Raw genomic sequence first — 17,403 nt, forward strand, 5'->3', positions numbered from 1 at the left:
ATATTATTTTCCCATCTTCACCATTGGACCAAGACCTTGGACCTTTCTTACTCTGCAAACATATTCACTTGGGATAGTTTCCTTCAAAGGTCCAGCGCCAAGGGCCTTTTGGTGGTTCCCTCACTGTGAGAAGTCAGATTACAGGGAACCAGGCAGAGGGCCTTCTCAGCAGCGGCACCTGCCCTGTGGAATGCCCTCCCACCAGATGTCGAGGAAATAAACAACTATCTGGCTTTTAGAAGACACCTGAAGGCAGCCCTGTTTAGGGAAGTTTTTAATGCTTGATCTTTTATTGTGTTTTTAATATCCGTTTGGAAGCCAGCCAGAGTGGCTGGGGAAACCAGGCTCGTTGGGCAGGATATAAGTAATAATAATAATAATAATAATAATAATAATAATAATAATATAATTACTGCACACCAATACCTGCATATATTTTTGCAGCTCAGAAGTTTTGCTTTCTGTTCTGCTGTCCAGGGCTGATATTTCCTGCTGGATGTCCTACCACTAGTGTGAACAATGGCATTCATAGTGCCCCCCGTTTTTAGAATGCGTCAGTTAAGTGCTAGGATCCATACTTCCTCCCTTGCATGTTCCTAGGTGTTTCTCTAGTTTGCAATCCTAAACACACTACCTAGGGAGTAAGCCCCACTGAATGGTACCTGCCCCACTGTTAGTAAACTACACTGAATGAATGATGCTTGCTTTTGAGTAAATATGCATTCTGTTCTCACAGTGGCAAACAGATACCCAGGGGCAGTCCACAATGTGAATGCAGTAGCAGTCTCACACTCATGACCACCAGCAACCAACCAGCAGACCCTTTGTTTAATTTCCAAGCAAAGGGTCTGCTGGTTTCTCTTTAAGGTTTCCAGACTCAAAAGAGAACAGGGCAATTAAAGGCACAGAAGTCCTGTCCTCTATTGAGTCTGGCAACCCTACTAACAATAGATAATTTTATCCTCCACAAATTTGTCTAATCCCCCTTTAAAGCTATCCAAGTTGGTAGCCATTTTCTAATGGTGGCCGCAAGCTACTACTGTACTGTAAAGGTGTTATCCAAAACACATTTACCAGTGAGTAAGTCCTGTTGAACTCGGTGAGGGTTACTTCTGAATATGCATACTTCAGATCACTTTGTACACCCTTAGATAATAACAGCCCATTAACAGATAATGGAACATCTGTCATGCAGTGAGTTTCTATAACAACTGAACTTAACTGGAACCTGTAGCTTCCTGCAGTTTTCGCTTTATAGTGATTTTTCCATTTTCACACGATCCACTCATATAGGAATGTTTGTAATTTCAAGTTTTATTACGGTATTCATTGAGAAGCCTTATGAAATGAAGCAAGAAGACTACATTTATTTGCTAAGGTTGCATGACTAGGAAGTAAATCTTCCACAGTGGGACAACTTCTGTGTAAACAATCTTAGGATCCTATTACATGAGCATGGAAAAGAGAGCAATATTGAAAGCACCTGTGTTAATGAAAATTGACTAATTTCAACATATCCCTGCAACCAGGGCAGTTATGTTCCTTCATGGACATTATGCCTAAAGTATTCCCTTTAATGAAAGCTATTGAGGAAGAGTGTAAGCCACATTTTCATCTTTGATTCTGAACTTTCATTGGCCAATATCCCGACAGCTATTTACTGATATTCAGAATTTTAGTTCATAATTTCCCAGTTTTTTATTGATGTTTCATTATCTTATTAATGCTATTTTAAGGTTAACTTCATGTTTTTGATTTCATATGGTCAACATTATTCCAATAATTAATACAATCTGATTTGATAAACTTGGATTTGGCTACTCCAGGCTGTGAGATTGGAGAACTGCTGCATAATTCCCCGATCAATAAGTAGTTACATTGAAGTAGTGGGAGTGAAATCAATGGAATAAATTGGTGTGAATCCAAGTGCTTTCACTTAACTGTGCTGAGGAATGGTGTATAAATCAATAAGCTTAACCATACTGCAATTATACTTCAATTATTCTATTTTGATTTTATTTATAGCTTATTATTGTTATTCATTATTGTGATCTAATAGAAATGGACTTTCCCCAGTAGAACCATTTAGATTGCATATTCAAGGTTGTTATACAGAATTTACCATTCAAGGGCCTCCGGATTACTTTTTCCTATAAGGTAGAAGAGAAAAAACATGGCAGAACACACTTCATCTTGCATTTTGATTGTATATGGTAGCTTTCTGCGTAAGGTAAGAAAGACTTAAGATTACATTTCTATATGGCTGTAACATTCTGTCTTTTTTCTTTTTTTTAGATTGATTTTACAACATGCCCATCATAAAGGTGCCAGTGGTCCACAAATTTGGTATTGTATGCCATGATGAACATAAAAAAATTCAGCAGAGACTCTTGACTAAATATCTGAAGGAAACGTTACCTCCAGCCAAGAAAAAGAAACACGTGTAAGTTTAAATAAACACAAAACAATATTATTATATAATGCATACTGGCAAGTGGACAAAGATTTTCAGTGTTTCTAGTGAAACCTGCAAGCATGTTAATGAGAGACTCGGGAGCATGGAGAAGATATAGATAGGAAAAAGTAGTTTATGGGGAACTTTAACAGCAATCAGCAGGAAACAACCATTTGACTGGGGTGGGTACACAAGGAGCCAAAGATGCCCCCCCCCAAATTAAAATTGTTAGACAGGACAACAGAACAAACAATCCTTCCCTCAAGATGGTATGAGCTAGGTGACTTACTGGAAACTATTTGCTTAGTTGGTAAAGGTAAAGGTAAAGGACCCCATGGCGGTTAAAGTCCAGTCAAAGGCGACTATGGGGTTTGCAGCACTCATCTCGCTTTCAGGCCAAGGGAGCCGGCGTTTCTCCACAGACAGCTTTCCGGGTCCTGTGGCCAGCATGACTAAACTGCTTCTGGTGCAACGGAACACCGTGATGGAAACTAGAGCGCATGGAAATGCCTTTTACCTTCCTACTGGAGCGGCACCTATTTATCTACTTGCACTTTTTGGCATGCTTTTGAACTGCTAGGTTGGCAGGAGCTGGGACAGAGCAATGGGAGCTTACCCCGTCGCGGGGATTCGAACCACCGACCTTCTGATCGGCAAGCCCAAGAGGCTCAGTGGCTTAGACCATAGCGCCACCTGCATCCTTTTTTTGCTTAGTTAAGTGGAGATTAGATGTGTCAAAGGTATCTGTCAACCATAGCTGCCAAGTTTTCCCTTTTCTCGTGAGGAAGCCTATTCAGCATAAAGGAATTTCCCTTAAAAAAAGGGAGAACTTTGCAGCTATGCTGTCAACCTTGCATGAGGCCTGCTGCTGACTAGCGTTATATCAATTGGTTGCTCAAACAGTACACTATTGTAAAAGTAGAATCCACATTAAGTCTCTTTTAACTCAAATCCATATTTTTGGATGCAAAATGGAAGATACTAAGTCATTTTTAGCAGTGTCCTATTTTAATTTAAAGTGATTCTATCATTATTATTTTCCTTATTAATATTATTATTCCTTTCATCATGTCACATTCGGTTTTTCAGATGCATTAATGCTCTTGGTGTTTTCTGATTGGGATTCTTTCCTATGAAGCTTAGTTCTAGAGAAATTAAGACAGCAGAGGTTTAAGAGGCCAATTTAGAGAAATAATGGGTAGATTTCAATTTAAGGGAAGGGTAGTAATTTCATTTAAGTAATCAGTTGCAGCTCAGAATTTATGTTTACCTGATAGTATAAATTGATTAGTGTAATTCAGGCATAGGCAAACTCCAGCCCTCCAGATGTTTGGGACTACAATTCCCATCATCCCTAGCTAACAGAACCAGTATTCAGGGATGATGGGAATTGTAGTCCCAAACATCTGGAGGGCCGGAGTTTGCCCATGCCTGGTCTAATTTCTTCACCAACAATCATTCAAAGGGTTAATATTGTAAAGAGTTAACTCTTTCCAACATGATGAAATTCTTATACAGTGGTACCTCTACTTATGAATGATTCGACTTACGAATGTTTCTACTTACAATTGGAGCTCTGTCCACCATCTTGGATGCGGTTTAGATAGGATTTTTTCTACTTACAAATTTTTAGATAGGGTTGCTTCAACTTACGAATTTTTTCTCACAATGCATTCCTATGGGATTCGACTTCCTTTTTTTTTTGACTTACGAATGTGTGTTCAGAACGCATTAAATTCGTAAGGAGAGGTACCACTGTATGGAACGGTCTTGTAATGTGCTGTGTATTCAGTGAGTAAATACAGGTATATATTTTTGTAAAGCATGATGGTCTACACATAGATTATTAGCTGCTTCTTACAAAAAACTGCATTCCATGAAGAAATGCCAATAACTTGGAAGCAGCATAATGACGAACTATAAGTGCAGTGTTTAATAATCAATATATTCCTGCAATATTCATAGTCTGTTGGCTGCTATTGAAACAGTCTTACTCATTATCCAACAAATAAAGCATTGTAAATTAGGAACACAGAACAATGTTCTACACTGTACATTGAGTCAAATAGGGCTTTTAAAATTAAATTAGCTTTCCATAGTTATCTTTTATACACAAAATTTTGATTTCATTTACTGATGATGTACCAATTAAACTGAAATTCTTCACTGGATTTTTTTTATCAGAAACCCGTTTCAACTTACAGAACAATTCGTTGAGGATTTCAATTTCTCACTGCAAACAGAAAGTAAAGAAAAATTCATAGAGCTGGCTAAAAAAATGGTTGCAAGATGCAAGGTCTGTATACATAAGGATTACTGGATTTCTAAAGGGACATTTATAAGGGCAATCTGTTGATCTTAAATTTCTACAGTGGTGTTTAATAATTAAGAATTAATTTAAATATTTCTGATGCAAAATGTTCATTATTTACTTTTTGAAAGTGACCTTTTAGTTACCATTTTCATAGTGTTTTGTAAAATACTATTTGACAAAAGTGTCATTCTGATCTGACTTTATACTGTGTTGTGTTCTCTGAACACCTCTTATTAAGCAAATAATAATAATGTGTAGAAACAGAGCAATAGCTCGTATTGTAAAATATTTTGAAAACAATAACGTTGCCATTCAGTAAATACAATTAAGAACACTCTTTTTAAATGCAAGCTTTAGAAGATACCTTCCATGGTGTAGATGTTCTGCACGAGTTTTTCCTTGTTGTATGTCTCCCTTTCCCCCTGTTCATTTTGCAGAAATAATGCATTTGCTGATAAAAGTCAACAAATGCAACATTGGCACAGTTATATTGATATCATAGGCTCCTGGTGAGGGTTGGCAGATTTTGGATAGAGATTGTTGAGATTATTAGTAATAGCATCCAATACCTGTATTGAGAAAAAGTCAATAATGAACACATAAAAATGCAAAGGGCAGTATAGTTATTTATGTTTAGTATACCGGTAGTTATTTATGTATGCTTATGTTTACATAACATGCCTTCAACAAAATTACGGAGTCTCACTGAAAGGTTGATTGAAGAAGGTTCTGCAATATTTTGTAGAGGGAGCTTGGCTCAAGCTCATAAAGGCTGCCCTTGGGTATAGAACTGTGAGAGATGTAACTGAAATGACCCTGCTGTTCCACCTTGTATTACCTTGTATCACAAGGTAATACCTTGTGAAGCTAAGCAGCTCTGGGTCTGTTTGGTACCTGGATTGGTAACTTGATGACGTCTTGGGTTCCATGAAAGGTGGAATATAAATGTAAGAAAATGAAACAATAAATAAAGTTGTCATAATGCAGAAACCACAAATGGTTCTTTCTCATCATTTATCAGAGGAGGAGAAATATATGGAAATCGATGGCAATTTTCTCACATATTTATTTAATAAACTCCCATTACTGCTTGATTGTAAACCCCACTTCCACTTACCTTAAATATTTTTTTCCCAAATATTTTGTTCCAATGATAAGTTGGATGGAGATGAGAGATTCACTTGTAGTCAGCAGTTTCTGCTGGATGAAATCAGATGCTAGAATACAAAAATCAACCTGAGAAAAGGACCTAAGCTCAGAATTCCTTCGTAATGGAAGCAAACAACTTCATAGGAGGGTTATTGTAACAGAATCTCTTTAGGGGCGATATTCATCAAATGGTTTGTACAAGACATATAAAACCATTAAGAAATTATTAAATGAAAATGATTGAAGTATTTGATTTCTGGGCATTTTTTTATGGCAGTGGTAGGAGAATCAGACCTATGTACTTACAGTTTTCTAAAAAGAAGTTTAGGATTGGAAGGAACATCTTTTCCCATGCAATCTTTGCTGTTTTTAACCTTGCCACCTCTTCTGGTAAATTGGGGGAGGCGTGCACAGAATGACCTGACAGAAATGATGCAAGTATACAAGGGAATTTTCCATTGATCATTCAGCATATGCTAATTCGTTTAAATAAACACAAATACAAATGAATAGCACAGAGTCTGAAAAAGAGTGTTTTGTCTGATTGGTGAAATGCTGTGCGTGTGACCAAAGAACAGCACCTGTGAGTCCAACCAAATTAGTTTTCAAACTGCAATCATGCAAGAGTTGCCTGTAGAATGTGAGACACATTTTGGTGGGATTCGCTATTTGGATTCCATCCTACTGAGATGCTAGCACAAGAGTTCTCTTCACAATTTATTACTATGATGCGGAGCTAGTAATTGCTTTTGTTGAAAGGTACTTCAGGTGGTAATAACAGTATAATTAGAGCTAAGCATTCATCTTCTTATTTAAGTGTTAACCTGAGGGATTAAACATTTCTACCTTGTTAGCTCCAGCTATTGTGTTTTGCATCAGCAATAACACTTTCTTTAAATATGTAGAAACATCATTCTAAGTACATTTACTTTTGTAAGGATTTTTAAATCTCAAATTTTGTCTTCTTATCTTTTATGTTCCAAACAGAGGCGATCAGGTCTTAGCACATTAGGTGTTGGGAAGTATGTAGATCTTCCTGGAGCATGGGCTGAGGCAGTTCTGTTATCACAGTGTAAAGGAGAAATTCACGAAGGTAGGTTTCTTTGAGATTCTTTTTTTGCTGCCCTTTTCTCTAAGCAAGTACAGTACTGCAAAAATTATAAACACTGGAAAGAAAATAAAGCTGTTCTTCTCACAAAGAGATTAATTACACAATAATATATCTATCTATCTATCTATCTATCTATCTATCTATCTATCTATCTATCTATCTATCTATCTATCATCTATCTATCTGCTTTGATGCCATTCTGTATCAACTGACATGGCTTTTGAAATTATTCTTATGGATACAAGCATGCAATAACATTGGATGAGTATAACTAAAGTTGAATATCCCTGTCCTATAAGACCATTAGTGCAGTGCTGTTGCAAAATTTTAGGCCCAGCCCTGGACATTTACAAGAAAAAGCTGAAAACTCCATGGTATTTCCATTTGACAGCTGTGAAAAAATTCTGAAAGCTGAAGCCTCAATACTGTAAAATTACAGATTTCTCTCTGGTTAGATAAAAACAGGGCATCTCTGAAACTAAAGAGGCCTGCTGGAAAGTAACGAACCAAGCTGAATGTTCTTGTACTCGGAATCATCAAAAGAATACAGAGAACAATTTTTGATGGGATTTTAAAACCAGAGATATTGGAGTACTTCTGTGTTTATCATGGCTATCAAAATAGTACTACTTGCAATTCAGCTTTCAATTCTAAATGTCTGGGAGAAATGCTAATTTCACAGTTAGTTCTAAACTGATTTTAATGGCGCATTTGATATTGCTGTACCCTGCCCTGAGACCTTCTGAAGAGCATAATAATAATAATAATAATAATAATAATAATAATAATAATAATAATAATGCTCCTTTATATTTTCTAACCTTGTTCATTTCACCTTATTGACTTAAGTCATGTTGCATAGATGGCAAGTCAGTAATCTAAACACCAAATTGCCAGAAGATGAGTCATTTCCATGGTGCACAGTAGCAACCCAGACATGGAGCTGGAATATCTGGGATTCCAGGCCCCATTGGGATCTGAAGGTCTATATGTGAATGAGCAGATTGTGTTCATAAATGCAGGAGGAAGCCCTGTTGAGCAGCTGAAGATCTAACAAGTCACCACCCTGAGACAGCCAGGAAGCCCTATTACCAGTTGCCCCAAATCTACTTTTCTTTTCCCAAGACCAGTTCAGGAGAATACAAAATGTGACAGGAGTGCTAAACTCTGCCAAAGCATGCCTACTCTTCAGAAAGAGGACAAAGCTGGAGGCAGTTTTCAGAGCTTGCTTTGTTATCTAGAGCCTAGTCTTGTTCTAGAGATTATTATTGGAACAAATTACCTACCTGTGGGCTGTCCATAGGCCTGCAGATCATGTATCTGATGGATACCTTAGCCCCGTGCAGATGATTAAACTAGAAATGTGTGTGCATGCGTCTGGAGAAGAAAAACAAAGATTATGAGAGGCATGAATATCAAAGTTCTATGAATGGTCATGCCATTACTGGTGTTGTAGTAGTGGATTTCCTACATTGGTAGGCAGTTGGAGTAGATGACCTTTAGGTACATTCAGACTCTGATTCTATACCTGCTGGTCCGACCCAAGCTGCCACACCTTAATTGTAATTTTTGCACAATGCACATAGCAATTGAAGGCACAGTCTGTTCACTCCATTTTTGCAGCATATAGCTTGCATGTTCAGAGTCGGTGCACATTGCGGTGTGTATATATAGACCCTTGTGTAGACAAAATGATCAGTGTGTGAAGGCTGGTGGGCACAACCCTGACCTGACCCCCCACTCTCAATTTCTATGTCGTTTAACAATTTTCACAGGCCTTTTGTCTTGCTTCTTGCTTTTTCCGTTGGACCTCTGCTGTTGGCTGTTGTTTCCAGTTTGCAACTGCACGGCTGTGCCCTGTAGGCTTCAGCTGAGCAAGACAGAATTTGGCTGCTCAAATTATTCCAAAAACCACTTCACAGATGAAAAGCCTGCAATAGAATTAGCACTTCACCTAATGCCTTGCATTTCGATACTTAATTTTGTGCAATTACAAAACCATGTATATTCAGCATTCTCATGATTTTTTTCCAAGTAGCACTGCTTTATAAGCTCTTTCTAAATTTAGACATTAATTGGGTGTAATTTAAAATGACATTTAAACTTGTGAAGTAATTTGCCTTCAATAACGGCATGCTTTAGGTTTCCCCAATTATTTCTATGAAAAAGCATGATATTGTTAGTTTCAAAGATTTAGGAGTAATGGAACAAGTTTTAAAGTGTCCCTCCCCCCAAATCACCCCCCTCAAAAAACCCAAAGAATGAAATACCTTGCTTTATAAAATTTGATGAGGATAAAGGGATAAATGGATCTTGCATATTGTCAGGGCAGTTGGAATTCAATTCCGGCACCTCTCAGGTGGGCACCATTGCCATTCTAAGAGAACGAGGGAGGTGTCCATGGTGAGTTCCGGCACCTCTTTTTCTAGAAAAACAGCACTGCATATTATTATTATTATTATTATTATTATTATTATTATTATTATTATTTTCAATTATTATTATTCCTTTCTATCTTCTGACTTGAGCGAATGGGAAGTGGAATGATTATGGAAAGGGTCATACACAAAATAAATTTGACAGACGAAGATCAGTGATCTGCAGATTAACATGTCTGATCCAAAAGATGAAGCAGAGTCATTTAATATATGCCCCCATTTTGTATATATGGATGCAACTTTAGCTCCCTTCAGCCATTATATTTGGCCATGTGAGTTTTCAACCAAGAGGCCCCCTCCCTCCTTTGTTGCCTCCTTGATTGTCCAGGGCTCTAAATCTCACCGGTATTTACATGAGTACATAAGAAGCTACTTGTTTCAAGAAGTTATCCCTCGGACCCACCAAGGGTGATGGGGAGAGTGATGGCACCAGATTTTTTTTCAATGAATCTAGGGACACAATAAATAAAATAAAATAAAATAAAATAAAATAAATATTACACATTCAGGATGTTGATGCTGCAGTGATGGTGATGGAAGCAGCTGCCTTGACCTCAGCCGCCACGTTTCCCCTTCCTCCGAGGCTTCTATCTTCTATCTTCTTTCTCCATGAGCCTGGGCAGCCCCTGAGTTGTTGGTTCTTTGGTGGTGGTGGGGAAGCAGTGCACGGTGGGTCAGGCATGAAAGGCAGAGGAGGAGGGCCAAGAGTGGCGGCGGCGGCGAGGCTCGGGCAGTGCGATGCCTCCCTTCCCATTGGAGCAGCCCCAATCCCGTTCCTACTTTCGTGCAAGCAGGAGGGGATGGGGATCCCTCAGCTGGGAAGGGAGGCTTCCCGTTGCCTAACTGAGAGATCCCTGCCCCCTCCTGCTTGCACGCAAGCTCCGACAGGCAGCATGAAGCCTCCCTTCACAGCTGAGAGATCACCGCCTCACTCCTGCTTGCACGCAAGTAGGAGTTGGGATCAGGGCTGCTTCGATAGGCAGCATGAAGCCTCCCTTCACACCTTAGTTGCTGGGGTCAGGGAATGTGAAGGCAAACCAGAAGCTGCATCTTAGAGCCCCTGCACCACCATCATATGGGGACTTCCAGTGAGGCAAAACGGTGGGGGCCATGGCAGTGAGCAGCTCCTGAAGCCATCCAGAGCCAACTGCGCTACCAAGCTGGCTCCGGGCTGCTGAGACTGCTGCTGCCGCTGCCACATTTCTTGGAGACATTAGATGAAATCCGGGGACATTCCGGGGATGGAATTTGTCCGGGGACAGATTCGCAAATCCGGGGACTGTCCCGGGGAAATGGGGACGTCTGGTAATCCTAGCTTAAATTGATGGCCGCCACACAACTTGTGGAAGTGAATTCCACAAGTTTAGATATATGAAGGAGTACTTCCTTTAGTCTGGATTTCCCACCATTCTGCATCACTGGCTTATGTTGGGTTCTAGTATTATGAGAGGAAGAAAAAAACTCTGTTCCTTTTCTCTACAATGTACATAATTGTATACTTCTCTAGCATGTCCCCCTTACTCCCCCCAGTTAAATATCCCTGTGGTCTAAACCACTGAGCCTAGGGCTTGCCGATCAGAAGGACGGCGGTTCGAATCCCCGCGACGGGGTGAGCTCCCGTTGTTCGGTCCCTGCTCCTGCCAACCTAGCAGTTTGAAAGCACGTCAAAGTACAAGTAGATAAATAGGTACCGTTCCGGCAGGAAGGTAAATGGCGTTTCCGTGCGCTGCTCTGGTTCGCCAGATGTGGCTTAGTCATGCTGGCCACATGACCCGGAAGCTGTCTGTGGACAAACGCCAGCTCCCTCGGCCTTTAGAGCGAGATGAGCACCGCAACCCCAGAGTTGTCCGCGACTGGACCTAACGGTGAGGGGTACCTTTACCTTTACCTTTTAGCTATTGTAAACTTCTCTCCATAGGGAAATTGATCCAGACCCCATATAATTTAGGGTGCCTTTTTCTACACCCTTGTTATTATTGTAAAATGTACATGTTGGAAAGGTATTAGAAAAAATCAGCAGCAAATAGTACACGCAAAGCCAGGTACACAATATCACTACCATATTCCAACGTTCTTGTACAGCAAAATGCAGATTCTGCTTGGATGAGTTCTTTGAGCCTTTTCCTCACTCCACCCCTAGTAATTTGGGCATGACATCTGGGTAAATCCCAAATAGCTGGCCTTTGAAATCTCATTGCACTGATTGCCTGCTAATTAGTATTCATTGTCTTTGTTAACCATAAGGTTATAAAAAAGAAGGTTGTCTCTCTGCTGTGCACAATAACTGTAACAGATGGAATAGTAAGTTCAAAGGGTTTATTTGAATTTTAGTCCCATCAGTCTCATCTGTATTGTTCTGTGAGTCCAGCTATGAGAATTTGTCCAAAACAAGCAGGTTTGGTCAGTTAGCTCTTTTAGCCTTGATGTTGTTGTTTTTTGTTCTTGATTTTGGGCCAGAAATGGTCCCTAACGGTTGTTTGCGCAAAATATTGAAATGTGCTGCAGAAACGGTTTAATTCCAGGCAGATGCCCATACCTGTAAATGACTCATTTGCATCCATGCAAACAAATCCATACTCCCAGCTTTTTATATAGAAGTCTGGTGGACCTGAATTAGTTTTCCACATCATTTTAGTTTGCTGGATAAATGTAATTCTCAGGGACGAGTCTAGTTCTGAACCACCATAATGTTGCTCTTATTGATCATAAGACCATATTTTGACTGCTTGGTATATTAAATATATGGTATTGATAAGCAAACCCTTTATAGATAACAGCCCTGTTTAGGGAAGTTTTTAATGTTTGATGTTTTATCACATTTTTAATATTCTATTGGGAGCCACCCAGAGTGGCTGGGGAAACCCAGCCAGATGGGTGGAGTATACATAAATAAATAAATTATTATTATTATTAATTAATTAAAATGCACAGAGAAATACTAGGACAATATAACATCATTTTATCAAAAAAATATATGAATTCATGCTTTGTCAATCAAATTATCCCCAAATCAACAAAAATATTCCAATGTTATTAAAAATTAAGTCAGAGAATTTTTTATTTATTGTTTGTGTGTATTATAAGCTTATGTTCAGAAAAGTTGTAATGACCACTTGATAATACATTATAATATACTATGATGAGCTATGAATATTATAGATAAATAATACAATTCTAATTTTTAAAAATTATCTAATGCTCTCTCTTTTTCCCGAATGTCATATAAAGTCTCTTCAAATATGCATGTTTGTGCTGCTTGCTTTGAGAAGTAATTTTCTCCTTTATTTTTTGCTAACATTTCCCCCCCCTCTTTGTACATGTTTCCTGATCGATCATAAATTATTTGGTATGAGCCTTATGGAATGTTAATAAAAGTTTAAACATTTAAAAAGTTCACAAGGCTAATTCTCTGTGGCTTTTACTATAGACTCTGGTTTTGAAATAGGAGCTTATCTACCTTCCATGTCAGTGGGCTAAACCTTCTGTCTTCAACACCAGACTTTAGTGCTATATTGGAGAACGCTGTGCATATATTTTACAGTCAGCTAATCTTTGAGAAAAGTTTTTTTTAAAAAAGCAAAATATATTGTTGAGAATTTTTGAATAAAAAGTTTTTTTTAAAAAAAAGATTTCTCCAAAGATCCTGAATACTAAATTCATCAATTCAATTATCAAAATAGTTTGCAAGCTAATGCTGTAAACCGATACAAACTTAACTATTAAGTTATTTCTGAGCAGGCATGTAGGGTTGCATTGATCCATGATGGCCTAACCCTTGCCCTCCCTGGGCTAGGATTATTATTTTTTTAAACTTATTAGTCACTTGACACCCAAAGATCTCCAAGTGACTTACAGCAACATATAAATGTATTAATGTATTCTCTGATCCCCGCCTTTAAATTCCCCCCACCCCCCAAAAAAAGTCTGGTGTCAAGCCCAACTGTTGCAAATCAGTGGTGGTGGTGGGGGTCCAGTCTCTTCATTAGAGATGGCCGTCGAGACCACATAACACCAGTCCTGAAAGACCTACATTGGCTCCCAGTACATTTCTGAGCACAATTCAAAGTGTTGGTGCTGACCTTTAAAGCCCTAAATGGCCTTGGCCCAGTGTACTTGAAGTAGTGTCTCCACCCCCATTGTTCATCCTGGACACTGAGGTCTAGCTCCTAGGGCCTTCCGGCGGTTCCCTCCCTGCGAGAAGTGAGGTTACAGGGAACCAGGCAGAGGGCCTTCTTGGACGTGGCACCCGCCCTGTGGAACGCCTTCCCATCAGATGTCAAGGAAAGAAGCAACTGACTTTTAGAAAAAACCTGAAGGCAGCCCTGTTTAGGGAAGTTTTACATGTTTGATGTTTTATTGTATTTTTAATTTTCTGTTGGGAGCCACCCAGAGTGGCTGGGGAAACATAGCCTGATGGATGGGATATAAATAAATAAATAAATAAATTATTATTATTATTATTATTATTATTATTATTATTATTATTATTATTATTAGGATGGTCAGGTATCTCTCCTCCCCCTTCAAGGCAAAGCAGAACAATGGTAGCTAAACATTTACCTGCTTTGCAGTTGGTCCAGCTGCTTCTACTCTCCTGTAGCTTTTGTTGTGGGTGCAGATCTGATAAGGATCTGGCCTGCAGAGCCAAAAAGGTTTCCCATCCCTTTCATGTGTGCCCAACAAGAGGGCCTCTTTAGGTAGAGGTATTCCTGAAAGGTCCTTTCTTGTAAATCTTAATATTTCGGCAGGTTCATAATGAAGCACAGAAGCCCTGTAGATGCCAATGATGTAAAAACCTTTGAAGGCTCCTAAACTGAATAAGCATGGGAGATTGAACTAGAAAGAGGGCGCTTCTAAGCTTCCACCTCACCCCAGGCCTTAGAGATTTAATGCATCTTTGTCTAGATTCAGCTTCATTTGGCTTATATGTTTCTTGGTAGCTGGAGACTGAGGATGCATAGGGATTGTAGATTTGAAAAGTGCAGAATACAAAGAGACCGCAAACCTGGCTTGTACGCCCTTCTTCAGCTCAGTATGAAAAGCAAAACCATCAGTTCCACTAAGCAAAAAACTGGCAGGAGAACAAATGTTACAGATTACCTCCATCATCAGTGTACATTGCACAGTCTTGGTAGCTTGTTTAATTTTATTAATTTAGATGGCTTTATTATGCAATAGGATTTAATTCATAGTCTAGCATAAACATTTCAGCAACTGTTGAACAAAATTATGAAAGAGACGAGCCTTAATTACTTTTTCATCAAAGTGATAATCAGAGAAGGCAAACAATCTGGGGGAAATTTGATGTAACACTTGTTTTATTTGTTCATAACTTGGCAAGCGTTTTGTTGCAGGTGCGATGAGAGTACCGTATGAAATACTAAGGCTCTGTAGAGGAAGCTGTTTGTTGAATTTATCTGTCATTTTCTTTTCACTTCAGAAGCTGTTGAAATACTTTTAATTTCCTTGGACCATGCGCCTCTTGTTCCAGACCATATCCCAGTTTTATTTTTCGTCGCGGAATCTGTTTTGTATAGACTCTGTTATGAAGCAGTGGAGAAGCCATCTCTCTTCGCATGTGAAATCACGTTGTCCAAGGTATGTTGTATTTTTTTTAAAGACTATCTGCCAGCATCCTCATACCCTGATATATATGTTGTTTCATTTCATGGCTACTTAAGTGCCACTCGAGGCCTTGTGTGCCAATCTAGGTATGCTGTGATTTTATGCCATGTGATTCTTTGCTCCCTTATGACAGTCTATGACCACTCAAGGTTGTAGCTGTGGAATGCTGACCCATTGCAGGCTACAACTGCATCCAGCTTGAGACAGCCGTTAAAGATTTTGTCATTCTTTGTGGCCTTTAAAAATATGATTTTTGGGGGGAAGGCGGATTACGGGAAATGTTTGTATTGACTTTTGGTTTAGTTTAATGGTGTGTACTGCTTTGAGTGAAGCATAGCAAAAAGTTGATGGAGGGAGGGAATAGTAATAACGGTAGTAACATTTAAATACTTCATTTATCAGATCCATAGGGGCACTTTCAAATCATTTTATCAGATCCATAGGGGCATTGTTGACAATTTACCACAAATAAAAGCAGATGTTCAGTTTGTTGGAATGCGTGCTGTGACTGTACTAACTACAGGCAGCTGTTTCTTCTAGATCCCAACTCATAATCTTTGCCATGGAAGTGAGTTATGGGAGCTGCAGTTTATATGGTCCACCTTTTATTGGATAAAGTAATTTGCACCAACATGTTCAAGTGAAAGCAGTTCATTCTTCTTTTCCGCTATCCTCATTCTAACTCGTTTTATCTTGAATTTTTATCTCTCTGTATTCACCGGTTTTGAGTATTCCACAGTTCAGCTTTCAAGTGACACTTTAACGAGATGCTCTAAAATACATACAAAAAGCATTGGGAGGTGGGGTTTTTTTTTCTTTTGGTCTCAATACATATGGATAGCTTGGATTTTTCTAATAATTTCCATGATCATCTTGCATAATGTTCTTCTCACTGCTTAAATGATGTGACCTTTTTATTCTCCCATATGGATTATCATTAACTAAGATGTATTATGTTAGGTCACATAATCTTAAAGTAGCAGCAAGAGATTTATGCATTCAGGAGATAGGACGAAATTGAAGGCAAGTAAATGAAAGTGTCCAAATGAGAACCATTTGCTTCTGAAAGCTAAGTAAGACCTGCAAGATAAATGAAGGTACCACATTGGACTTCAATCTTGTACCTCTTTCCTATTATTCACAGATCCCTCTCAAACAACACATTTTTGTCTTGATCGCAGTGATTTCTCTGCTAAAACTTTATGATCTCTTGCAAACCACCTTTTTTTTTTACACAACACAAGCTGTCTATCACTAGGGTCCTCTTCCTCAGTTCCCTAAATTGACATGTGCACACACATGTGAGCGAAGTTGTTGCAGTGCAAATGCACCCGATGAGCCAATCCAGTGCACCCACTGGTGTGTTTGCACCACAGTGACCTTGCTAATGCATTGCCTATTCCACTCTACCTTCCAGTAGGCAGCAGTGATGTGACAGAGCAGATTTTGGGTGAGTGGCGGTGCTCCATCAGGTCTTTCTCTACTGGGGAATTGAATCTGAGCTTCAGGAAATATGTGTTGTAGCTATTATAAGAGTTAGCATTGTGCAAAAGAAAAATTAGCTGTATGTGAAGGAGTGTGAACCAAGCACAATCTTTAATGGATGCAAGATGAAATGATAGGGAGTTGTCTTCCTCCGTTGTTGTTGTTTAGTCGTTTAGTCGTGTCCAACTCTTCGTGACCCCATGGACCAGAGCACGCCAGGCACTCCTGTCTTGCACTGCCTCCCACAGTTTGGTCAGACTCATGTTGGTAGATTCGAGAACACTGTCCAACCATCTCATCCTCTGTTGTCCCCTTCTCTTTGTGCCCTCCATTTTTCCCAACATCAGCATCTTTTCCAGGGAGTCTTCTCATGAGGTGGCCAAAGTATTGGAGCCTCAGCTTCACGATCTGTCCTTCCAATGAGCACTCAGGGCTGATTTCCTTCAGAATGGATAGGTTTGATCTTCTAGCAGTCCATGGGACTCTCAAGAGTCTCCTCCTCCGTTAACCTTGCACAAAAGTTGATACAAGTTACTAGCCCACAAAACAAATTACTAGCATATCCATTCACATATAGTTAAATTAATCATTTGTGGCAAATCAATTTCCTGAAAGAAAAAAAGAACCTTGTATCTTTCAATTTTCTTTTTCTTTTTTTTAAAAAAGGCATTATTAACCTTTATTAAAATTCTTCTGTAGTCTTCTGGAGGCAACTTTTTCTCTCACCACAGACAAAGAAGCATTACTGGAGCAAACCTACTCTAGTACTTTTTGCATAGGTCCCCCCCCACCAGGTTTTTTAAAAATCCTTTCTGTGTATTAAGAG

At 39.1% G+C, this 17,403-nt stretch overlaps 1 protein-coding gene across 7 annotated transcripts in view; it reads left to right on the forward strand.

The window, feature by feature from the left end:
* Nucleotides 1–17,403, forward strand: part of TMEM232 (transmembrane protein 232) — a 135,902-nt gene that overhangs the window by 11,007 nt on the left and 107,492 nt on the right. For all 7 annotated transcript variants that reach the window (XM_088653251.1, XM_060280163.2, XM_088653252.1 and 4 more), the window contains 4 exons: nucleotides 2,296–2,443; nucleotides 4,640–4,751; nucleotides 6,906–7,011; nucleotides 14,908–15,065. In XM_088653251.1, the coding sequence (XP_088509377.1) occupies nucleotides 2,310–2,443; nucleotides 4,640–4,751; nucleotides 6,906–7,011; nucleotides 14,908–15,065 (510 nt within the window). In that variant the 5' untranslated portion in view covers nucleotides 2,296–2,309. The remainder of the gene's footprint in view (nucleotides 1–2,295; nucleotides 2,444–4,639; nucleotides 4,752–6,905; nucleotides 7,012–14,907; nucleotides 15,066–17,403) is intronic.

Source organism: Zootoca vivipara, chromosome 10 (assembly GCF_965207765.1).
Source record: "Zootoca vivipara chromosome 10, rZooViv2.hap1.1, whole genome shotgun sequence".
NCBI classification, from domain to species: Eukaryota; Metazoa; Chordata; class Lepidosauria; order Squamata; family Lacertidae; genus Zootoca; species Zootoca vivipara.